The sequence below is a fragment of the Rhea pennata genome, chromosome 3, assembly GCF_028389875.1.
Source record: "Rhea pennata isolate bPtePen1 chromosome 3, bPtePen1.pri, whole genome shotgun sequence".
Classification (NCBI taxonomy): Eukaryota; Metazoa; Chordata; class Aves; order Rheiformes; family Rheidae; genus Rhea; species Rhea pennata.
Genome location: NC_084665.1, coordinates 41164639 through 41190595, shown reverse-complemented (window position 1 = coordinate 41190595; position 25957 = coordinate 41164639). Strand labels below are relative to the sequence as shown.

The 25957-nt window shown below is 41.6% G+C and overlaps 1 protein-coding gene across 1 annotated transcript in view; it reads left to right on the top strand.

Moving 5' to 3' along the window:
* The first annotated feature begins 3282 nt into the window (after positions 1-3282).
* The window catches only part of EFCAB2 (EF-hand calcium binding domain 2), a 32579-nt gene continuing 9904 nt past the window's right edge, over positions 3283-25957 (top strand). Inside the window, exons 1-2 of the mRNA XM_062573638.1 lie at positions 3283-3317; positions 22428-22512. Of these exons, the coding sequence (XP_062429622.1) occupies positions 3290-3317; positions 22428-22512 (113 nt within the window). The 5' untranslated portion in view covers positions 3283-3289. The remainder of the gene's footprint in view (positions 3318-22427; positions 22513-25957) is intronic.

Below are 25957 nucleotides of genomic sequence, written 5' to 3'. Positions count from 1 at the left end.
TCCCACATATCAAGGAATGAGGTATCTGCTCTCAATGGAATTTACCCAAAATTTGAAGGGAAGACACAGCATACAAAGGAATAGTCTTTTTCTCATTTTTTATCTGGTTGCTCTGTGTCATTTGAGTTAACAGATAATGTTTTGTTAATACTTTGTTTTGAAGAAGCTGTTCACTTGAATCTACTGCTGATCCCAAAAGAACAGTGGAATGAAGGTGCCAAATGCACTGGGATCTTTCATGTTCTACTGATTGATGGAAAAGGGCACTGCCACACAGAGACACATTTTGGCAGTAGGGATTTAGGCAGAGGAGTAAAGGTAGACTCTAGTTACAGAATCATAGCTATTACTTTGCTTTCTCTGTGAAGGGCAAATGAATGCACATCTTTGTGTCTTCAGTTATCTGGTCTGTACGGCTCCACAGAGGAAGTCCCACAGTGAAGATGTTCAGTAAGTGTTCACAATAAAGATGTGTCAAAATGCTGCAATCCCCAAACCACGGAGGGTCAGCACTTTGTAGGACATTATTACGTCTCCTGAAAATACCTGATCTTTTACATCACTTTTCCCATTTTAGTGCTGTTTTTTCTAATGACCAGAGTTTCTAAATGTATGCACAGAAAATATACAAAATGTGTGATAGCTTCCTGATATTTGAGAGGAATGTATGTAATGAAATTACTCAGGGGCAGAAGTATGGGTACCTTACCTCTGTTAGGCTTCAGTGGATTCAGACAGTATCAACATTGCTGGTTTCTTCTGTATTTTTCCCTGAGGTTTTTTTGGACATTTTTATATGAAAAATTACAAGTTTAAAAGGGTATGTTCTTTTCAGAGGAGCTCTTTAAAGATCTTGCATGTAGCAGCTGATATTCCAAGCTGTTGAATTAGTAGTTCTGGGTTTCCTTTTGTACTTGTCTGTGCCAAAACACGATTAGTTGTTTCAGCCCACTCATACCCTTGGTTTGAGAGTCTGTGCATTAAGTTAGAAAGGAAACAATCATGTGGTTCAGGTCCAATATTTCATCTGCATCATAATTGTTAACATTTTTTCCTTCATTTTTTGAGATATGTTGCCAGGAAATTTTAAACAGTGAGTTTTCATTTTGAAGTGCTTTCTCATTCTGTATTTTGTTCTATTTCTGTAGACAGCCGAGACACCTCAACTCTGTGTATCAGGAGGTGGGAGAAGAAGGGGAAACAGGTGCTGACATTTGGTCACAAGCTATTCAAAGCAAAAGGATATTAGGCTGGGGTAGGGGATGCAGACAAAGCACTTTGATTTACAGTAAATGTCATGAGTGGAATCTCAACAACATGGGCAGGGTAGGGCAAAATATTGTTTGCTGATATTAATAATAGTTGTAAGTGACAGAAGATTTTGCAGCTAAGTTAAAGGTATCACACTGAATGAGTGCAGAAATCTAGGATTTGACCAGTAGCTTTATATACTTGGTATAATGCTGTCCTAAGGGAGCTATTGTAGCAGCTGGTGAAGGTCTGGCTCAGCTGCTACGATAGGATGTAGACATTGTGAGTACGCAATATCCTGCTGGAAGTGAAGATTTTCCCTTTCTTTTTAGCTTTCATACAGTGCTTCTGTTGCTCACATTCTCAGAGGAAGTTAAAGCAAGCATGGGGAGAAGACATGCATTCAAACCCTGGGGCTGGCGAGGTAGGCCAAGCACAGGCCCTGGTGAAATTACTGGAAAGATGTTAAAAGTACTGGCCTGAACTGAATTACTGCTTTAGCTCTTCATATTTGCAAGAACTCACTTTGAGACATCAAAGGCAACTATAAAAACACAAGATTCTTAATAAATTAGCCCAATAAGCAATATCTAAATCTATTTTAAAACTGGTGGTTGATCATATTTTGGGTATGGATTTGGCATGAAAACCTAAATGAGATTGGAACAGGATTTTTAAAAGCATTTATGAGGAGAGCCTGATAAACATTTTGAATAACTTGGCATTTGTGTAATAGCTCTGAAAGTTCTATGTTGAATCAGGTAATATGGAAAATAACAACAGAAATCTAATGCTGGAGAGCAGTATTGGAGAACATGAAATTTCACAGTTGGGGCAGGGGAGGGAAGTGGTAAGAAAGCTCTGAGCTTGTCTGACAACGTATTTTGCACTTTTCTTCAGTTTCAAAAATGTGGCTCATCTACCACAGACACACAACCAGAAGAGGCAAAGGTTTTGTGTGCACACAGGCTGAGGGAATAAGAAACGGGGCCACTGTAAGACTGAGAGGTAACGGCCCTTCCTTCTGCTGATGCTAGGTCCTCTTCCTACTGCCATGCTACTCTCACCAAAGCTGCTTCTATAAACCTGTGAGGAACCAAATCCATGCTCCCTATGCTGTCAAATATGTACTTTGAAATACGTAGTTACTTTCATAAACTGTTCAAGTCTACAGATGACCATTCAGAGGGATTCAGTTTTGTTCGGGGAGCGTGATCAGCTGTTTTCCCAATGGAGTAATTGTGTGCTCTTCTTGGGTATCTATTAAACCCACTTTATTCTGAGCTACCTTCGATAAAAACGCAGAAATGAACGGCTGAAAGGCACTGTGGATTTCTGTTTCCTGCCAATAGCTAACGTTGTTAAAAAGCGAGTTGTTTTTTAGAGCGAGGCGGTCCCGTTTCTGCTCGGTGGGTTGTCTGGAACGCCAGGCTTCCACGAATGCGGAGCCCACGGCGAGGGTCTCTTTGAGAGGTGGGAAGTGTGTGTGAGGAGGAATCACCCACTCGAGCGTGCCAAATTTAAACATCCGACAAATGAGCATCCGCTGTGGCACGGACAAGGTTCTGGCTGTGGGGATTTCATTAAAACTTCCCCGCCCCCCCCCCGAATATATTGGAGTATTACTTCTTATTTTAGCCGTGTTTTCTCTACTTTCGCAGCGGTCTTTAGCGTCTGAAGAAGCGCGAACTGCGGACGTGCCTGCTCAGAGGTTCGCCGAGGAGCAGAGCTGCGCGGCTCCGCCGGCGCGGCCGGAGCGCGGGGGCGCCGCAGCCGTTTCGGAGCGACGGCGTTTGCAGCGAAACGCTCCTTCGCTCGGACGCAGCCCAGATACGGAGGAAATGATGCAGCTGCTGGGGAAACTCGACGTAAAACGCTCAGAGAAGGGCGCAGCGGGAGCCCGCCCGGCCTCGCCGCCCGCCCGCCTGCGCTGGCGCGGCCCGGCCCGGGTTCGCGCCGGGGCCCGCGGCCGGCGGCGGGGCGGGGCGGGGCTGGCGCGCGGCCGGCGTCGCCATGGCGACGGCGCGGAGCTGCCGCCATGGCGGAGCAGGCGGGGAGCGGCGAGGGTAAGGCGCGGCCGCGGCGAGGGGCCCCGCCGAGACGGGGGGCCGCCCGCAGCCCCTCGCCGCGGCGCCGGGCCGGGCCGGGCCGGGCCGGGAGCGGCGGCCGCCGCCCGGGGCTGCTGCCGGCCTGGCGCGCGGGAGCTCGGACAGACAGACGCACGCACAACCCCACGCAGACAACGCGCACACAGGCTCGGAGTCACTGCACACGCAGTCGTTCCCACGCACAGTGACAGGCAGACTGACAGACGCACGCGTGCAGAGACACAACACGCGCACGCACACGTGTGCGGGGACACAGAGACACTCAGAGTCACGCACGGCACACGCGGACACAGACAAACAGACGTACACGCGTCCGTGCGCGTACACGCCCGATGGTACACGCACACACGCGTGCACACAGGCCCCCCACTGCGCCCAGCCTGCCCCTGCGTCGGGGTGAGGGGCTCCTTCCCCAGCACTCCCCGAGGTGGAGGGTGTCCCCTTGGCGATGCCACCCCAGCGATGCCCCCAGCGATGCCCCCAGCGATGCCACCCCAGCGATGTCCCCAGCGATGCCCCCAGTGATGCCACCCCAGCAGTGGCCGCAGGAGCTGGCAGCCCTTCTGCTGCGCTACCTGGCGGGAAGGACCCCTGCGGGGTCCCGCCGTGGGCGCGCGGAGGTGGGCGCAGCGGGGCCAGCCTCGCTGCCACCTCGTGGGATGGCTGCAGGGGGGCTAAACCAGCTGCTTCAGCCAGTTGGTCGTCGCCCCTTTACTTCATTTTTGGATGCATCAGGCTCCCTCTGCCAAAAAAAAAAAAAAAAAAAAAAAGTACCCTGGGCTGCTGATAGCATCATGACTTATTTTTAGAGGCAAGCATGTTCTACTTTAGGAGGTGTGAGGAGAAATTATGTTTTATAGGCTAAAGGTAACTCCTGCTGCAAGAATATTTTCAAGAAAAACAAATGTACTTCCTGTAATCCTGTAAGACCCACAATATTGTGACTCTTAAAGCTCATCTCTCATTTCCATAAACTTACGTACATAGCAACATTTTGCAAATTCTAAATATTATATTTGAATTAATCTAAATAATTATTTTGTATTATTTAGGAAAAACAATATTCTCCACAGAGAAGTCCTGTATAATCATCTGTTATGAATGGTGCTGAAGGAGTAATTTGACTTTGCCAGAAGTATTTCTAAGACAGACTTTGCAGTCTTGCATAAATTAAGACCACTGTAGTTTCAGTGAGGACTGTTGCTAATGGTATTACTTCTTGAATACTGTTTTTCATCTATGTTTAGTCTTGCTAAAGCCTATTTTTTCCATTGTTCTAATTCTACAGGTGAAGATGAAGCACAGTAGTGCTAGAGATAGGTAGAGAATTTAGTGTAAGAGTCTACAAGTCTGCTGAAGCATCCGAGATGAGGCAATCTGGTGTTGTAGCAGGATGGTAGTAATTTTGGGAATGTCAGGCTCCACATATTTTGGGCATCCATATATACATGTGGTTTTACATCGTTTTGGCAATCCACAGGCAGAAGCTCTTGGAGAAGGAAGATTGTGTTTTTTAGATTGCTTGATTAATGTGTTTTAATGCAGGTTTTGTAGATTCAAAGTGAGGATACTTTTTAATACAAAAAGTTTAATTATTGTAAAATGAAGAAACAAATTTTGGATTTTTTTTTACTTCATGTTTTCTAGCATCCTGTAAAACACTTCCTAATAGGCTATCAAATGTTGTAATGCCTCCTTCTAAAGGAAAATGGTCTACACTGTCATCCTAAGCGACCTTGTCCCCTCGACTCCATTCCTGGCCCTGCCAGACTTCCCAATTGATCGTAGGAAAGCAATGCACTGGGCTTTAGCTTCTTCCTGTCCGTAAAATGAGGACAGTAAGCTGTATCACGTAGATGATTCAAAGGCAAGACATCTAGCTCCCCTTTAATCACTCAAGGGAATTCTACTCTTCTGTTGGGTGCACCCGTTGCTTATTTCCTCATAAGAGTTTCTCATTATTATAAACAGGTTTGAGGCAAACGAGCAGCCAGTGTCTCACGAAACCACAGGAGTCCCTCAAGGGCAAGTAGCTTCTACCCATTTTGGAGCTGCTATTAGACTTCTTCCAGATAGCAGCTAGAGGGTTAATTAGGATTCCCCAAATTCAAGGTCACGTGTTGGTCACGCTTTCTTCCAACAGGCATTCCGCATATAAAGTAAAAGTTGCAGTTTGCATATTATGGTTCAAACAGAACTGTAACAAAAACATTAGTTGTATTGTCAAATAATTAATCTGTGGGGTATTCCTCTCAGTTCTTTGTAGTTCCTCCAGCTTTCATGGTAAAGGTTTCCCTTAGGTCCTATTATTTTCAAGTTTTGTCTTCTTCAAAGTTAAAATGCCTGCTTAATTGTTTTACAGATATACACACACGCACACACAAAATGGTGAAAGGTCAAATCTTACAACCTCTTGTGCATGACATTACTCACATGAGTATTATTCTCTTGTACTATTCTTGTGCAGAAATGTTAGTAGATCATGCTGATAGTATCTGTGCTTATATGTTTTATGTATGAATTTATAGCTCTATATTTGTTCTGTTTTATTTTTCAACAATGCTTAATGTTTTTAGACTGTTTGCTTCATCTGTCTGTTTTTTTTTATATTTGTCTGTATTTTCTCTCCCATCATTCTGTTTCTTCCCCTTCTTCTGCATCTTTATTCAGTCTGTCTGTTCTTCCATTTGTTCTCAGATACTTTTTTTTATAATTTGACATGTCAGATTTTCTAAATTTTAATATCTCTGATCTCAATACTGATGTTACAAGAACCTGAAAGCAAAATGTCAGACTGGTAGTACCTGAAGTAGAACTAGACAGAAGACAAGACATATTTTTCTCCAGCTGGGATTTAAGAAATTACATGAAAGTACATAAAGGAAAAAAAACGCTCTGTGTGCCTATATCATTATGGTAATGTCATGTACTTGATCAGTATTACAGTTTTTCTAAGACCATATTCATTGTGCCAGTTAGCACATGTTTAAAATGCAATTAATTCCACAAATTTTAGTCTGAAAGGAAGTATATTAAATTGTCTGAACTCTTGTTTCACACACTTACACACATACAAAACTAAGTAACTACTTCTGGATAACAGATGTCCTCTGGAAAGATACCTTATTCTGATGTGAAGACTTCAGGAGGTGGAGAATAACTGTTCTGTGGTGATAGCTTTCTGTGTAGATAGTTTGGAGTTGGTCTGAGTAGTTGGAGTTACAGCTGCAGTACGTAGGCAGTTCTCACAGGTCCTCTTCCCCACTTGTGAAGCACTCATGTTGGGGTGACATGAGTAGAAATAGGAAATAGTTTTCACTCTGGTTTTAGTGCGTTATGTAAGTATAATAACAGAGTGGACTGAATCATACATATATTTCTGCTCTTTAGCTGCCCTGGTTTGTAGTCTGTCATGCTAATGAGTCAGAGATTAACTGCAGTTTATTTCTGGTAAGAACCAGCTGCATATCCAATTCTTGTTTTCCAAGGGTAGGAGTATTAGCCTGTTGCAGAGAAGTAGAGTTGCCATTGCTTCAGTTGCCCTGCTGATTCCTCCTGCATCTGTGATTAGGATAGCTGTTTTCTGTATTATCTTGGTAAACTTGGATTCTGTATTCACTAGAGATATTAAAAATATCCTATACCTACTCCGTCTGTCTATTTTAGTCAAGTTGTGAGTCCAAACTTAGAGAGGCCATTGGCTGCCATCAGCACCTTAGGCAATTGTAACCATTAATTCCGCTCAGAGCAACCTTAATTAACATGGGAGTTTCAAATCTGACAAGTAAAGTGCTTAAGCTGTGTCCGGCTTTGGGGAATCCCACTGAATGGGGTAATGTGACGCATATGATGCTTATGCACATGGGTAACTTTAAGGTCTTGCTATACTGAGGATTTTAAAATGCGTTTTTTGCATTTTCACAAGTGAGCATCAACATTTGAAAGGTACAAAAGCTATAGACTGAACACTTATTATAAACCTGTGAGCTGAAGTAGTTCATCAGACAAATAACTTCATTAAAAAATAACTATGTTTTCGTTGTGGAAAAAAAATAAAATTAGTATATGTTGTTAAAGAATACCACTTGAATCTTTGATTTTGAAAAACTAGCTAGCTTGTGTAGGGCTCAAGCAAGGAATATTTCAGCTTAAGAAGAAAATTTGAAGGTATGAGGTCACTTAGGAAATCAATGTGTAGTCTTATCCCAGTAGATTTTAGACAAAGACTATGAATATTTTTATTTTTATTTCCTCCTTTTGACATTGCTGTAAGAAATTACTTGAGAAGAAATGTTTGTAGCTTTTATTAGATTGTAATGCTGTTTAACATGCACCTTGACATCAATGTCCAATATGCTTTAACATTTGTACTCATTTGAGACTGAAGCAAAAAATAAAGTATGCCCATCTTTATGGGCAAGCACAGGCTGTACATCTCTGATCCTCTTGGCTACACTGCTGCAGCAAAAGCTGTTCATCTCAAAATGGGTTTAAGTTAGGTAGTTGCAGATTGATAGCTTTCTTGTTTCCATGGTGCATAAAAGTGCAGAAGTCTTTTTTAATTTTTTCAATTTGGTTCTACTTCTAGCTGACTTATTGAATAAAAAAAAATAGGTGGTTGGCAGAAAAGCTTAAACTTTTTGTCTTTTTAAACAATACCAACCAGCAGATAAGCAGTGCTGACAGGGAGCTAGAAAACTCCCACAAATTATCTTTCCAACAATAGTTAACATGTTATTAAGAATTTCCATGTCTACATACTAATTATTCTGAGATCCAACTATATTTTTCTTTCTTCTTTCTTTTTTCTTTTCCTTTTTTTCAATTTAGGAGTACTTTTATTTTGTGTGAGCGGATCCTGCTTCGTTGCTATTGGTAATGAAATGTGGCTGAGCAAAGGTCACGTAAGGAACATGATCTTAGGCCGCAGCAGGGTGCAGGGCCCTGTTGCAGCCCGTGTCCCTGGGCTTTGCGCAGCCCGCTGCCGTGGTGGAGCGCAGTCAGGCCTCCGCTCTGCCCCGCCAACGCCTAAATCTGGCCATGGTGCTATTGAGGTTGGACTCCTCAGTGCTACCTGACAGATCCCAGGGGGTATTTTTGTAAATTGTGTTTAATTGTAAGGGTCCAGCCCCCCCCCCCCCAAAATCCCCCAACAAATTCCAACTTTTTGGCAATATGAAATATGTATAGTTCAACATTAGGTAGATTTGGGGAGTATGTGAAAGACTACATGAGCCTGGAAGGAATTTGCCTGTTGACTGAGTCCAGCCTGTTGCTGCGTACAACCGTGACTTTCAAAAACTGACCAAGCTTCATGCTAAAGATGTTGGATTTTTGTCTTGCTGGTTGAAGTTGAGCGAGGTTCTAGACTCTTGTTGCTGTGATGCTTAGGTTGAAAGTTAGACATGAATTCTGGAGGTTTTCCATGGTCAGTTTGTATCTTTTTTCTTTTCTTTTTTTTTAATTCTGTTTACAACATTTTCCTTTAGCTTAACATTCCTCAAATCTTTATAGAGCAAAGTCTTATCCTGTCTTGATGATACATGCAAATATCTTAAATTTGTCAGATTAAATGCAGTACAACTTCAGAATATTAGTGCCATGCAGGCCAAAGGAAGATGTAGGCTGCTATTCACTGATGATATGTAAAGAAAGTGAGTTAGCTCTGTAAGAGATACTTTCAAGAAAACTCCTTATAAACAAAGGGCTGCAACAAAACCCAGTGATCCCTTGTCATTTTGTTTTGCTTTCACGTAGTGTTCCTTTGAATGGTCAAAGTCATCACTCTGTAAGCGTGCAGATAAATTCTATACTGATTGCAATTATATGTATATATATATTAACCCTTGTGAGACATTGTCAGGAAAAATAAAGGGCTTTGATACGTTATATAATAATAGCATGCATTAAAAGTCATACTTACAAAACCCTCACTCTCCCATTATGTTTTAGACAATGACAGTATGTCTTCTGGAATTTGAGGAAGAGTTTAAATTTATATAGATCTTTCAGATGAAGCAAGTTCATAAACTGCTGTATTTTAGCTGTGCTACTATGTTGCTGTAGTTAAACCTCTTAGAACATAGTTGCTTATATTTTAAAATAAATTAATTCTATGAGCTCTAGTATCCACTCGATTCTGATCTCTGATTCACGAGCACTTTGGTAGTCGCAGTGCAGACACAGTTTAGAAGGCATATTAAATTTATTTATTTTATCTTTGTTGCTAACACATCAGCACTATGGAGAATCCAGGCAGTACTGAGTCAACTGCCACCTGGGACCACACAGGACGGCAGTATGCACCATTCACTGCGTTGCACTGGTGTCGCAGCCTACATAAGCTCTTACTTGTCAGCAGCAGCTGGAGGTGTATGAAGAATCTCAGCATTGCCAGGAGAGCTATATATCCTTGCAGGGCAGTTTGCCACTGATGGTGAAAGATAATCTAAGTGTGGGCTAGACACAGCTCTTTCATTATCTCCCAGGTGTGGCTGAGATGAAAGATATGGAACAAATTGCCACAGTGGAGATTACTGTTTATTGCCGGCTCTGAGCTGCCGCAGGAGGGCTAACTGGTATAACTGCCAGAGCTGGGAATTCAGGGATGTGCAAGTCATCCCTAATGGAGATTTATGTTGAGCTTATCACTGCATGACAAAAAGGGAGACTACCAGGGTCTGGTATTGACTTTAAAAAAAGAATGTGGCAATTATTTTTGCAGACTAAAAACCCCCAACTGCCAGTATTTCATTTCACTATAGGCACATGGTGAGTTTCTTCATGAGGAGTATAGGATATTTGTTCAATATTATCTGTAGATCACAGGTGTACCAGAGGTAATCCAGGTGTAGGCATAGATGGGGTTCCTTTTTCTCTTTGGATGACTGGGGGCATAGCTCCATGTCCTCGGCTCAGCAGGTGTGTAATATCTTTGCAGCGATAATCAAGGATTTTCCCTCATCATTTTGCAAACGGATAAGCATGCCATGTCACTGCCCTCAGTGTCACTTGTACACAACGACAGGCATTCAGCAGCTTGTGTGTGGACATCGATTTGCAGGAGAACGTTGCCCTCAGAGCTAGACCTGTGCAAGTGAACAGGGCGAATGGTGTTACTCAGAGCTTGCTTCTTTGTCTCGAGAAGCCCTAGGCTTCAGGAAGTTGGACTCAGCCACCACTTGAGTAGCTGCAGAATGATGATGTGTTTGGCTGGCTGAAATCTAGGTCATAACTGATGCCTGTTATGTCCAGTTTGGACATCTATTCCTTCCTGAAAATGCCTATTGCATGCTGCTTCTGAAGAAATACCTACCATAGCTGTGGAAATCCAGTAGATGGTTTGGGAGCAGCAGGTGGCAAAGGGGGCTACCATGGAACTAAGGCAACAGGGCATTGGCCAGTTTCTTACAGAGACAGATATGGCCAAATCCTGAAAACCATAGCTAACTATTTCATACTGTGTTCTGATTGTTGATCTGAAAATCCTACTCATGACAGAAAACACTTAACAGCTTATCAAATGAAAATGCCTGTGATTATGATCCAGGACTCCTCAGTAGTCTTTTTTGTAATTTGAGATCACTGTAAGTGTTCCTTGCCAGAGTCTTGAGGCCTGTCTCATCCAATCATTCCCTCCAAGAAGAACAGAAAGCAAAATACATTTCAATACATGACCTGATACTAGAAAAAAAGAAAGTGACTTTTTGTGAGGACTGTGTAACAGCAAATACTTTAAGTGTGGGCAGAGTTGTATGAAAGCTGAGAAGAGAGGAACTTTATGGTCACTCCAGGTGACCATAATTCTGAAAGGAGATGCTCAGGAAGACTGCAAAGCATTTCTGCTTTGAGTAATGATGACTTCAATTTTTTTCAAGCCCCGAGAGATTTTCCTTTTCTTTTATGTAGGGGTTTGAGCATACACAGGGCATACCCAACACACATTCCTTCTTGTTCCCAGTAGTGTTTTCTCTAGAGGCAATAAACTGTATCTTATTGTTCATAGCATGGTCCAGCACTAATACAGGGGGGCAAAAGTGGTTTAGGATACAAGGAGTAAGGCACTTAGGAAAGTAAGTCAGGGCATTAGTTCTCACTGTTGACTGTTTCAGAGCTCAGGGAGACTGTCAGGATGATGAAAACCTGTAAGCTGTAGCTCTAGGGAAGGGTGCAAGACAGAGCTGGGAACCAGCCCAAGCAAGGTGCTTGTCACTGGCCTTCAGCTGTGGTGGAGGGGAGGGTGGGAATTGGCAGGAAGGGCTCAGTGCTGTGACTGGGTGGAGGCTCATACAGTGCCAAGAGCAGCAGCAGAACAGTAGATTGCAGCTAGAGGAGGGCTGAGGGCTAAGCAATTGCTTGTGCATTTCCCTGCTATTTGCAGGTAGCGGTCCTCCTGCATGGCATCATCCTGATGGGTCAAAACAGAGAGCAGTGAGCATACCTCTAAACTTCTCACCACTACACATGCGGGAATTCAACCTGTATTGCTGTTTCCTGATGGAAGGGCTTCTGCCTACTCGTACAGAGGATGATTGTCTTCATGGGGACCGTTTTCCCTTCAGATATGAAAGGAATGCTCTAGCATGGCTTACAAATTACTTAGTGGCAGATATACCAGAATCCCATGCAATCTGAATTAGGTCAGCTCATGGTTTTCTTTTCAGAGCCTTGTTCCTGGGCATCCTGCTAGGTCTTGAACACTTCAACAGGAGAATCTAGCGCTGCTTGCCAAATCCTGGCCTCTGCCTGCACACCTGCATTTCCAAGGCCTGGACTGGGCTGTCTTAGTGTCTCTGGCTGGGTTCTTCCAGGAGCCACTGGCTGGGCTGGCCCTGAATCAGTACTCCCTGCCTCCAGAGTCCACCTTGCCCTAACTGCTCTGACCTGGGACATGATGCATGCTGCATCTCAGGCACAGCCTCATCCTTACCAGCAAACATACCACATGTCCAGCTGTAAAGATCACTTAGTGGAGTTTTGCAGACTGTAAAAAGCACTATATGACATTAGCAGAGCTCCTATGGAGACCCAATCCCATATGGCAACATGTCCTGCCCCTCCTTTCCTTCATTTTCAAGTTCTACTTTGTTGTAAATAGTTTCAGTTAGTTTAGGGGCTGTTTAATTTGCTTTTCATAGCAATTTTTTCGCTGGGAATTGTTATACTCTTTTTTTCTTTGGCAAACAAATTACAATCCTCATTTCTGGGGACCTTCAGAAAGAACTGTGTGGAATCCAGGAAACTAATGTCTCTGTCCTGGAAGTGTGGGCTTAGGGAGGCTGTCAGGGACTGTAAGATAGGAAGAAAGTGATGCAGAAAATAATGGTTTATTGCTCCCTTCCAACATACAGTAAATTTTATCTCAAAACAAACATTTGTCAAGAATTTTGCGGAGACAACAAGGGTATCCCTCATTTTGCATTCCCAGAGGCAAATGATTTATCTTCAGCAAGCCCAGAAAGTGGTTACGGTTCCGTTTGGGCTTCTTGCTGACATATTTTACCATCTGTATCTGCACTAAGAAATATTGCATGATCTCTGGACAGAGCAAACAAAAGAATGCTGGTAAGAAAGTGGAAGTCAGATTTAAACCATACAGCAGTGGTTCAGGCTGTATGTCAGAAGGTGCTGGTGATATTTCAGGTCACCAGTGCAAGACCATTACGAATTAGGGCATATAGATAGGAGTTATCAAGTACTGAGAGTAGAAATTGATCTGTGTGGATTGGTGTGGGGCTTGTTTGGCCAGCACACACCACACGAAGCAATGGTATCTGGTAGAATGTGTTTGATGACCTACAAGGATGTGCACCACGAGGGAAAGAAATATTTAATCCATTGAAGAAGAATCATATTTGACCGGAAGCAGAAGTAGATAAATGCGACCCGTAGATTACTACCATGTACCTGTGGAAGGCGATGCAAGTGAAGATATCCTATATGTTTGGTAGTGACCGGTAACTTGGGATAAGAACTTCATAACTGGTGAATATCCCCTTTCAAATTGTCTCTGTAGCCACTGTCTTTCCAAATGTGAACTAAATGGCAACAGCTGTCTTTCACCAATAGCATGACTATGTTACTCATATTCTACAGCGGTCAAGGAGTGAACTTACACAGGTATCTATAACCTACATCTTCCTAGTCCTGAAATATTGCTTGCACTAATGATCTTTGTATGTTCACAGCACACCAGTTGTCAGTCCATTGCTCTTACCATGATCCTGCATGATGTACAGAATGTGTGGTCATCACACAGATGGGGATTTTTAATAGTACAGACAGATAGGCCTTCTGTAACGCTATCTCAGCCTTCTTTGTCTCCCACAGTTTTCTGACTGTGATGAGCAGAAAAGGTTGCTTATGGCACAGGGTTTCTTGAAACATCTGTGTGAATGCTAAGTGACTACTGCCAGTATCATCTAGCTGCTGTTCAGAGGAAAGGCACAAATGCTTGTGCTGTGGTGATGTTTCTTTTCCTTGGGGTGACTGACTGCAGGTCAGTGACTACACGTTCTTAAACAGTTAAATCATCTTGCCACTTGAAGCCTATGATGTACAGCAAGTTAAATAAAACAGCTTCATCAGCATTGAAGACCCTGTTTGAGGATTTACTGATACATCATGAGTCATCTTGTTTATTTGGATATGAGATCCCGACAATCCTGTCATTCTAGGTCACATTATTAATGCTTTAATTTCTCACATGTACAGAATTTAGTTTACATCCATCATAAAAGGGCTGAGCCTTGACTTGTAACTCAAGATCTTCTACTTAGGAAATTGTCCATCTATCTGGTCCTCAGTTGGATTTCTGCTGTTTACCATTGGTTAATCAGTCAAGTCACTGATACCTTAACAAAAGTGATACAGTGTGTTTTGGAAGCAGTATGGACTATGGACTTAAACATCTTAGGCTGTATTAAGTGACCAAAAACACTATTTGTAGCTTCTTTTCCAGCTTGACATGGCATCCTCTGGTGCATGTTTTGTTCCAAGTCTTTAGTAGTGTCAGTTAGCTTGAGAATTTTATGAGCAGCTAGGAATTTAACTTTTTATCAAGGCAGCAATACTGTTTATACTTAATTTGTTTCTCAGCGGGTGAATTACTTTGTTAATTGTCCCATTAGTTTTGTTAGTTCTGGTTCCCAAATGTATTAAAACTTCTGAATCTATGCATTTAGAATGCCGTTTACTGAATGATCAAAGTCTCAGATAATATCCAGGATCTCTTGTTTCATCAGGTAGAGTTACTAGCAACTTCTAGTGCCATTAGTTGCCACCAAAGGGCTATCACAAACTGTGTGTATGTATGTATGTATGTGTGTGTGTGTGTGTGTGTGTGTGTGTAAAATTGTTGCATTTTATGACTGTGAAGTTGAAATACACAAGTTGTTACATCCTTTTAAAAAAAATCTTTAATGAATTTGTCAACTTCTAAGTGAAACAATTCAAATATTTCTGTTATGGTAGATTAGAACTCTGTTTTTTTATTACTAACATCATTCTATAAAATGGTCTCATTTCTGTAGCCAAACTTGAATTCAAGAGAGCACTTGATTTTTTCATATTGGTTTATTGTATATTTTGCCCATGTTACAATTGTCTTATGGCAATAAAGGACATAAATACATAACGGAAAATAGTGTTTAATATTTTTGTGTCAGAATTTGAAGTAGCTTTTACTGCTAACTTTGCCACAGCCTTCATCAAACTGACAGCCTATATTTTGTTACCAGACATCAAATTAATATGATTTTTTTCTAAAATCTTATCTGCTGCTGATGGCTTTGTTCTCATGGTTATTTGCACCACAGACTATGTGGCTGTGAAAAGATTGTTCTGATTGCTCCACTTGGATATCTTCATACTGTCTATTTATTCTTAAATATAGCCCTTTTATTTTTATTCTCTATTAGTTTTCCATAAGGCAGTTAACTGTGGTGGGAACAACTAGATAATTTTTTATGTCTCACATGTAATGCTGTTAAGAAAACAAGTGTAACAGTAGAGTGAAGTTGATTGCATACGTGATGGTGAACATAGGGTTTTGGTTTTGTTGATTCACCCTGAGCAGGTTATCAAGATACCACATGGTGTATGCTCTGACAAGCAAACAATAGGGAGCAATCATATGGCTGGTTCTCAATGATTATGAAAAACGTGAAAGAAGAAGCTTTTACTGTTCTTGAGATTACATTTGTACTTCTCTGAGAGTGCTTGAAAGTGACCTCTGCAGAAACCATTTAAGCTTCCTTCTTCTTTGTGGGAGACGGACTAAAATTCAGGTTGGCTGAGTATCATCTGTGGTCAGATAGGATGTTACTCAGCTAGGATATAAGCATTGTCCTGCAAACCATGGCTTCAATCACCAGCTTGTTTTGGTGGAGAAATCCTTTGTGCAATCCATGACATGATTAACCCAGACACTGTGCTTCTATAGTACCAGTTCAGCAGCTGTTAAGTAGCTGGAAATACCATCTCAGCATAGACCGTAGCGTGATCATTTCTCGGGGACTGACATACACTAAATTTCAATGAGTTGCATGTATTATCTCTTCATTTGGTCTGAACGACTAAACTCAGGTGACACATTTTCTTTTGGTGCCATTAATACTTTGGGTAGTTTCATGTTCCAGTCATTACATCACAATTTTCACAGGAGATAGAATAACAGCATAGTTGAGGTTGACAGGCATCTGTGGAGATGGTCTGGTCCAACTTCTCTGCTCAAGGAGGGTCACACAGAGCAGGTTGCCCAGGACTGTGTCCAGTCAGGTTTTAAACACCTCCAAGGCTGGAAGCTCTGCAGTCTCTCTGGGAACCTGAGAGCCTACAAATTTGATAAGATCCCTTATCACTCCAACTTGCTTGAGGGTGATGAGGAACCTGAAAGTCTGGTTTAATGCTGGATAGTTTACATGGCAGCTGTGTGATGTCTCTGCTGACTTGGTGCCCTTGGCCTGACTCCATAATAGAAATCTGCTGCCTGGGAGCTAAATGTTCAGAAAGACTTGCAGTTACAGCTAGAGCTGGGCTTAACAGGGAATCATTAATTGCTTAGTAGAAGTGTATATAATTATAAGGAAAAGCTTACTATCATACCTTTCTCTGTCCTGCCTCACAGATGGCAACTGAAGTATTTGTTGTAATTGTTTGGTGGTACAAACATTTCCTAGATTCCTCCTAACTTAGTGTCTAGGTGGATGATCACTTCAACGGTAGATGAGGATACCCTTACGTATCCTCGAAGTCACTAGATTTTAGTTTTGGGTACAAAGAACCTTTCTTCAGGCAAAAAAAAAAAAAAAAAAAAAAAAAACTTTACTGGGTTTTATGTTTTGAACAGTGCTGATTTCTTTTTTCTTTTTATTTCTGTAAGTCTACTCAGTGAGCCAACCTGTTTTCTTCAGGTTGCAATATAGCAGTGGGTTTATCCCTCCCTTTGGAGGAATCGAGGAGCTTTTTAAACCTCTTGTTTTTCTTCAAAATCGCTTGATTTGTCTTTTCAGAATTAGAACTCTTTTTCCAATGAGCACATATCTTAAAGTTAATTTATTTCATTGTATATCACAAGACACAAAGATATAACGTCGTATATTCCACAAGCTTACATCTTAATCATCTTGTTCCTTCCTATTTTGTTACCTAATACGCTCATGTCATTGATGCTGTAGAAGGCTCAGAGTGGAGAAGAAAACACGTTTCTTGCCCTGCTATTTCTAGCACATGGCATACAATTACTAATTCAGCATATTAGTTTGACTGTACATTAAGCTTCCTCTAGAATTAAGAAGGTCATCTAGACAAAATCTAATGTATTCCTTTTCTTCTATAGAGCGAAAAGATCTTATTGAAGTGGCCTCAATTGTTTTCTCCCTGTGTTCCTTTTCTTCAGAAATTTCCCTAAAATAGAATGAGTTGAATGCTGTAAGATTTTCTATGGGGTGAGGAGAGATTTCTGAATAATTTTTAAGTCAGTCAAGTTCCCCAATACACTTAATATGAAGGCAACACAGGCATTTGTGGCAAAACACTTTAAGGAATGGTATACTTAGCTTTGGAGTTGGAAAAGAGAGGCAGTAGTATGGAAACACCTTTCACTGATATAATCACAAAGAGTTCATCTTATGAAAACACATCATCTTTCTCTTTCTGCTCTGGAAACACAGTGTTTTAACTTAATTGATGGGCTTGTTTGACAGTGTTTGAGATTTCACCTGTATTGGTGGTGCTGGGTATTACCATTGCTTTTTCTTGACCTAGGTGATAGTCCAGTTAATGACACTTGCTTAAAAGCCTGAATAGATCTTATAAGAGCTAATTGATAACTTCCCCAGACTTGCAAATTTAAAGTCCCTTACTTTCTTTTTGCTTCAGATTTAAGCTGAAGTGTATCTTTTTTTCATATTAGGGCTAGAGACAGATTTGTTTTTCCTTCCAATTCTTAAGTCTTTATTTCCATTAGCAATTTTGTGAAGGGTTTTAGAGTAGGTCAGATGAAGCAGTGGTTTCAGAGATCAATACAAATCTTTTTTGCTTTTGTTTTCACTTCATTTCTGTCATCCTTTAGCCCTGCGCACCTGGCCAATAAACTGGGGCACCTCCCTTAAGGGGAACGCTGTACTTGTCACATGTCCAGGAATAGCACTGGTCTCCCTGCCTGTTCGGGTGCTGTTTCTGCCTCTTAGCATATTACTAGAATCATGATGCCATGTTCACTTACTTTTTTTGTGCTCTTCTCACATCCAGTTGTCTCAGAGACTCCCCATAACCCACCCACCTTCTCACCTCTCCTTTCTGATTGGCACTGGGTGGCAAAACAGAGCATGAAGTTTGTAATTTGGGGATGATAGGAAAAGCTAGAATTTGTTAAGAAAGGTTATAGGGGGCTTATGGAAGAGTGTTGGAGCAGTGTAAGGCAGGTGGCTGTGAATCCTGAAGCTTGGGTCACAGAGCAGAAGAAGGTTCACTGGCTGTCACTGAGTTGAGACTAGCTGGTTGTGTCTCATGGCCCTTTCAGCCTGACCAGTTCAGTGAGGTGATTCAGCGTGAGAAAGAGTTCCTGTCACCAGACACCTCCGGGGTCCCCTTAACCTGCTTGTAACTCTAAGATAGTACCATGCAGACAGGATGGAGGAATTAATGAGGTGTCATTATGCATAAAGGAGTTTAAATACAAAATTGACTATAGTTATTAGAATATACATAGATTAATGCTTATAAAGACTATTTTTTTTAATTAAGCAAATGAATGAACTAACTTTCAGGTGTATTGAGCAGTGATACCAATTAAAAATGTAAGCAAAGCCATGAGTGCTCAGCTCTTTTGTGAATCAGCCCTTAATTTTACCCTTTCCATAGCACAAAAAGAGTTTCAGAGTATCACATTGTATGACAAGGTCATCAGGCAGCTTTGGGACCTAACCTTTTCCCATGAGCAGTTGACATCTGCTGCTCCCTAGCATTTTAGGGGGTGTTTAATGTTGGCCTATCTATTCTTTTGATGCCACTTTTATTCTTCACATAATTCCTGTTCCTTGAAAGAAAGAGCTGGCTTTGAAATTGTCATGACCTCATTGCAGAAGCAACCATCAGAACAACTGGCCCTGAGGAAGAAAAGAAAGCAAGCTCATACTGTTAAATGAACGGTAGAATCTAGCATATTGGATCAACTAGAAATCACTTTCTGAAATGCGCATTACTCAGAGTCTGGCAGAGCCACATCTATTTAATTGCTTCTGTTCCCTAGAAAGGCTGAAACTATGGTCTTAGAGAAGAAATGTCACAACTGGGATAGGTATGGTGCTTAAAGATTGGCTCCAAATGGGCCTCAAAATGCCAGGGAACAGGCTGGACCATCTGAAGAGCAAAAATGCAGGCTCAGAGAACCAGAAGAATTAATCTGGGAATCCCTGCTCCCTGCCATTCTTACTTAACTGGCAATGTCTAGAGCTTTGGCTAGTTCACACTGGATGGACTGAGGGAAAAAAAGCCAAGGATAGTACAGGAAAGGAAAACGATAGTGAATATACTTTTCTGTTATTGTATGTGAGGAATTAATTTTGAGCCATTCTGTCTTCTTGTTTCTCATATGGTAGAACAATAGCTGAAGGTGAGGAAATAAGAAAAATGACAATATATGAAGCATTTTAGTACCATAATAATGGAAATAGTACATCATCTCTACAGGATACATTTGAGGGAATAAGTAGTGCACGTACTAGAATCTTTTTTGGCCTAGTATACTTCAGTATTTATTTTCTTAAGCCATTAAAGGTAATCGGATGGTTTATATCTTTGATATTTAGTGTTTTTCTGGTTAGTGGAATTACTGGTAGAATTAATGAGTGCAGTTTTTTATTTGATCAAAGCTTGGGTATTTCTGTCCAAAAAATAGTTAAAAAAATGTTCCACAGAACAACATGAAACCTTCATTCTCCAGATGGAGGAGAGTCTCCTTGTGCAGGTAGATTTTAGTACATTAGGAAGCATCACATTTGCCGAGTTAACTGTGCCATTGATCTCTTTATGGCTTTATTGAAGGTATTATTTTAGACCTATATCCATTACTTTTCTTAGAGCAGGAATTCATTTTTTCTTTCATCCATTGGAAAGAGAAGTTTAGAGTGGATCACAGAAATCTTCAGATAACTAGCTTATCCATCCTGAATTATGTTGAACATCTTTGGCTTTCTTTTCTAGATGGACAATGAGAGATGTGTTTTTAAGTGTTCACTCATCTTACACAGTCTTTAATAGCACTGCAGTGTATTGTACTTTCTTCCATTGATCTGATTCTCGATCACAACTTTTCAGAAGAAATATGGATGATATGTTCTCTAGATTAAATCATCATTTTCATTTAGTTTCAGGACCTTTCCTTCCTAGGGCTCTTGAAACAGAACAGTCAAATAATACAGACTATATCTACGGAAGGCAGCTGGAAAAGGATAGATGTCTACAAAGTTCCGACACTGGAAATGTTTCCCTGCCTTCTCATGGTTAATTTTTGTTTCTTCAGAAGGCTCACACATCAAGCCAAGAATACTCAGCTATAAATACTCCCTCAGCATTTCTCTGTTGCAAGACATAGTGTACAAGTGAAGTGCCTGATCTCAGGAAGAACCAAACACCAGCAGTGTGTACTGGGGACTGGATCCAAGATTCTTGGAAGTCACTGAAAAGACTGCTATCAAATTCAGTAGGTTTACAGTAAGTGTTTAGGGCCTCTTTCATGAGGAATCAGGTTCACTTAGGTTTGAGTGTATTTTTTGAAAACGAATTGAAGGTGATTGGTACTGCTTAGGCAGATGAAAGGCAGGCAGCTGTATTTTTATGAAAAATATACAGGTTTCCCTGTATCTGGGGACTGAATGGGGGCTCTTCCTCATTAGTAACCTCTGGTAAATAGTAATTACAGATATGTGATACATGTTCCTGCTGCTGCTTCCATCAGGAGAATAACCTCATAGGGAGGAATTCAGAATCTACTGCTACTGCTCTTCTCTTTTTGTATCCTCTTGGGGTGCTCAGTACCAAACACTGGCAGAGAGCAGCAGGCACCTTTATAAGGGGATGTCCTTCTCTTCTGTATGAAAGAAAGAGTCTCCTTGTATTTGATTCTATCCCGTACTATCTTGAAGCACTTGAAGAAAATATACGCACTGTGTTTTGCTGTGTTGAGTTCTGATGCTTTTTGCCAGGAAGCAGACATTTCTGTCACAAGGGCAAGGCTGCAAATCAAAAAGAAAAAAAAAATGGTTGCATGCTGCAGCCTCTAGGATTCTCAAACCATTGGGATTGCAGAAAACCCAGTGTGAATTTGTTATGTCTGGGGGAAAAGTGTCCACTAGTATAGTGTTGGTCAGGGCTGCGCCAAAACTGTTTTAACTCCAGATGAGCCTAAAGAAGAAAACACATTTTTTCTTATTACTACATTAAAAATTCAGGAGAAAAGTGTGAAAGTGAGAAAACTGATTTAGAGTACATCTGATATCAGTCTCCTGTTCTGGCTGTAGCTCAGATTTTCACTGTGGTGTCTGTGTGAAGGCAATGAGGCTAACTCACAGAAATCTGCCTCCTGAGTACCATTTTGCAGACTGGAGTCTGGGGCTGTATTTAGCCATAGGAATCGAAATGTCAGCTCCATATCATTTTTCTTCCTGCGCTCTACCTTTTGCAGTCAGACTATAAGATTAATTAATAGGCTAACCTGTTCACTCTTTATTTTATTTACCCTGGCTTCCTTGACTGTGAAGCTCCCTGAGGACACATCTTCTTCGAGATGGATCTCCTCCCTCTCTTTGTGTTTTTTTGATTGTTTGTTTGTTTGTTTTTCCTTCAGAAATTACTTCCTGGTACTCTCCTTACACCAGGAATGGCATTTCAGGCTTTAACCAGATATAACTGTGGTGATTCTTTTCCCAGTTTTTGATATTGAAGTATATAAACCAAATGCAGCAGACTAGTACTTTCCCGTCCCTGAGATCTTCTTCCTTTCCAAGTTGTTATGATCAGTTATCATGAGATGCATTCACTGTGCCCAGATCTTAGCCATTCTTTACTGCTGCGTCTCAGCTTTTCATACAGTATGGTTAACCTATTGGACATGGGACCACTTCTGTTTCCTGGATGCAGGAACCTGGATGAGGTGACTCTACCCCATGCAAGGTCCTAGGCCCATGTTAGCCCTTCCTGTCCCACTGGCACCATGATGTCCAGGAAGGGCTCAAGCACGCTGTTGGGGAAAAGCTGCGGCACTCTCTGAGCAGGGTCTACACCTGGAAAACTAGGTGCTCTGGCAGCTGAGGCATACCACTGCCCTGGACTTGACATAGCTGCAGAAGGATAACATGGCATATTGTCAATATAGATGACGGATTCTGCTTTTAGTGGGGGTCTTTTGGTTGTTGTTTGTTTTTTCAAAATAACATTTGCTTTTTCAAAGTTATTTTTGTGTTTGTCCCTCTTGTTTTGGAAATTCTGTTGTCACAGTTCTCAAATCAAAAATGGATTGCAGCACCTCAGTGAATCTTTCTTTTGCTTCTCTTATGTTTCTTTTTGCAGATCATTCAGTACCTGAAATTGAGGAAAAGATTGTAGAAGCTTTTGAGGTGTTTGACCATGAATGCAATAAAACTGTGGATGTCAGGTTCGTAAATACCTTCACACAGAAATATTGCAAGGTCTAGTACAGAGAAAAATAATGCCTGAAACCTGGACTTGCTTTACCAGAAAATGTAATTGAAACAGCCCTGTGGCCCTGCTCAAACAAAGTATCTTTGCTCATTCAATTTACATTATGCATTGTTCATAGCTTAAAGGTAGAGACTGGCTTGAGAGAAGGATGCTGGGACTAGTGAACAAAGAGACAAGGGAAAAATGAAACTAGGCAAGTAGTCTAAGGCGGCAGTTATCACTGGCAAGTATCTGTTCCAATAGCTCATGTGGCAATACAGTCCTTGGGTCCTACATGAATCACTGCTGCCACATTAGTCGCAGCACATCTAGGAGCAGTCCTGGGAGCTCATGCCACAGTTACCTGCCAGCAGGTATCCTGGACTGCAGTGCATCCTACAGTGTACTGTGAGAGGTGGATATTGTGCTGATGAGGAGGTGTTTCTAGGCAACCCCTGTTTCCAGGATGGGGAAGCTTGCCAGAAACTTGCATAGTGCTGATGGATGACAGGTTGACCATGAGCCATCAGTGTGCCGTTGTGGCCAAGAAGGCCAATGGTATCCTGGGGTGCATTAGGAAGAGTGTTACCAGCAGGTTGAGGGAGGTGATCCTGCCACTCTACTCAGCCCTGGGGAGGCCTCATCTCAAGTACTGTGTCCAGTTCTGGGCTCCCTAGTGCAAGAGAGACATGGAGCTACTGGAGAGAGTCCAGTGTAGGGCTCCAAAGATGATCAGAGGGCTGGAGCATCTGCCCTATGAGGAACGGCTGCGAGAGCTGGGCCTCTTCAGCCTGGGGAAGAGAAGACTGAGGGGGGATCTTATCAATGTGTACAAGTACCTGAAGGGAGGGTGTCAAGGGGATGGGGACAAACTCTTTTCAGTTGCCCCACGCAAAAGGACAAGAGGCAACGGGCAGAAATTGAAGCACAGGAAGTTCCGTCTGAACGTGAGGGGGAATTTCTTCACTGTGAGAGTGACGGAGCACTGGACCAGGTTGCCCAGGGAGGTTGTGGCATCTCCTTCTCTGGAGATGTTCAAGGCCCGCCTGGATGCAACCCTGTCTACCATGCTCTAGGTGACCCTGCTGAGCAGGGAGGTTGGACTAGATGATCTCCAGAGGTCCCTTCCAACATTACTGATCCTATGATTCTATGATTCTATGCTATAATTTGATTTTATAACTAAGGACTACCTCATAACGAACATAGTTGATTGCACCAAAAGTCCATTTAGCCCAATGCCCTTCATCTAAGCTGCTGATAATTAGCTGGGGAAGGAATATAAAGAATTGCAGAAATACAGAGTATTTCTTGTTGTTTATTGTAAGTCTGCCACATAATTATTTGAGTGACTCCTGGTTTTTGTCTTGATAGATAGTGAACAATTGTTCCCTATTCATCTTCTTCACACCATTAATGATTTCACAGCTCTCTGTTGCATTCCTCCTCCATCACAGCAGTTGCAGGCTGAAGACTCCTAATGTATAAATAATCCCTTAAAAGAGGCCATTCCACAATTCTGATCTTTTTTTTTTTTTGTGCTCCTGCTTATTCAACTAAATCCCTTTTGAAATGTTATGACCAGAACTGAGGGAATGGGTCAGGAGGGAGAACTGTATGCGCTTTACCTTTGTCATGCAATATTATGGAAATACAAAAAAATATGTCTTAAGGAGTAAGAAAAAGTTCAGTGAAAGAGCTAAGATGGAAACATGAACAGTTACACCGATTAAGGCATATTGGATACCAGATACAGAGCAAAAGGAAGTCAAATTAAAAAATTTACAAATAACTTTAATTCTGATTTTTGTAAGTTGTAATACTTGACATTGTTACTTTAACATAAACATGCATACATGTAATAGTATATCTTTTTGGTATAAAATACAAAAAAGGCAAGTTTATGACTCACTGAGCAGGTTATGAATTTGTTGTAAGCTGTTGTGTTTAAAGTTTCCTTAAAGTAACTTTCATATTTCCAGTTACTATTTTCATAAGAATTTTACCAGGTCTTTATATTTCAATTTTTGACTGTAAAAACTATGAAATTAGAGTGAAATTATCTTTTCATAAAATATTCCTCATGTTATATAATGAAGCCAAGTAGGGAAACATCTTTAAGTGTCCCAAGCAAAAAACAGAGGGGAGAGAGGTGCAAACTATTTATGTTCTGATTTTTAGCACTGCATGCTTACTAATGTCTCTAAATTTAAGAAATTATGGGACCTTCATAGATACAAAAAGAGTTTTCAGTTAGGGAGAATTTCAGGCTAGGTCACCATACTCAGTACACTCACCTTACTCTTGTCTATAGGGGTCTTTGGGAAGAGCTCTCCATCTCAGCCCAGCCTGGGACTGTCAGCCGCTGCCCCGCGATGCAGCGGTGCCGGCTCCAGCCCTGGCCCTGACCTGTGGGGTGAAGGACCCAGGTGCCCCAGCTTGGCCCCCTGATGTTACTAGTTGCTTATTCAGTTATCACCTATAGCTGGGGTCCAGACAAACTAGCTATGAAGTAAGCCTTCAGCTATGAGACAGGATGTTCACAAGTCTATTTAACATAATAAATGGGCTATTTCACACTTTTTTTTTTTAATCCTGAAACAGTTACTGACATGAACAATTTACGGTCTAATCATTCCTCGGTTCATACTGCAAGGTTGCATCACATTAAAGTGGTTATTAATGGCTGATTATCTGGTATCAGAAGGTGGCAGTACAGCACAATTCTTAACCAAGATCGTAGAAGTACAAATAAGAGTTCCTGAAATACTGGCTATCTGGAAAGAAAAGGAAAGATTACTTTCGTCACCAGGCCAACACCAGTGTTGTGTGACTCCTAATGCAAATACAAATTAGTAAGAAATTAAGCACGGGGAAGAAGGTACTTTTCCATTCTGCTTGCAACGTGCCCTGAAGCAAGGACTTCCATGATTTTGCAAATCTTGTCATTAAAAATAGTACATCTTGGGTAAAAACCATGTCGCAAGATTTTTGTTGTATCTGGATTATAAAACCTATATGAGCATAAACTCAGATTAATCATCACCTTCTGACACTAGAAACTGCACAGCAGAAGCTGGAGCCGCTGAACTAACTGAGAGGAATCAGCCAGGGGTCCTTTATGGGGTCCTTTAAACCCTCTGTTATTACCACATGTGGCAGGTGACTCTTTTGACCAGAGACACCTAAAACAACATCCTCATGCTGGCACATGCACAGATTGGTAGAAGCAGCATCGAGCAGCACCAGGATTTGCAGGGTGGGATGGCAACCTTCCCATCTCTGCTGGGAATTGTGGTATTAGAAATAAAGTGAGACTGGGGGGGGAGGGGGAACGTGATCTGTGGTGGATGTTTCTCTGGGGAGGCAGGGAATATTTACAAGAATCTTTTAGGTGGAAGAGGTGAGGAAGTGCAGGC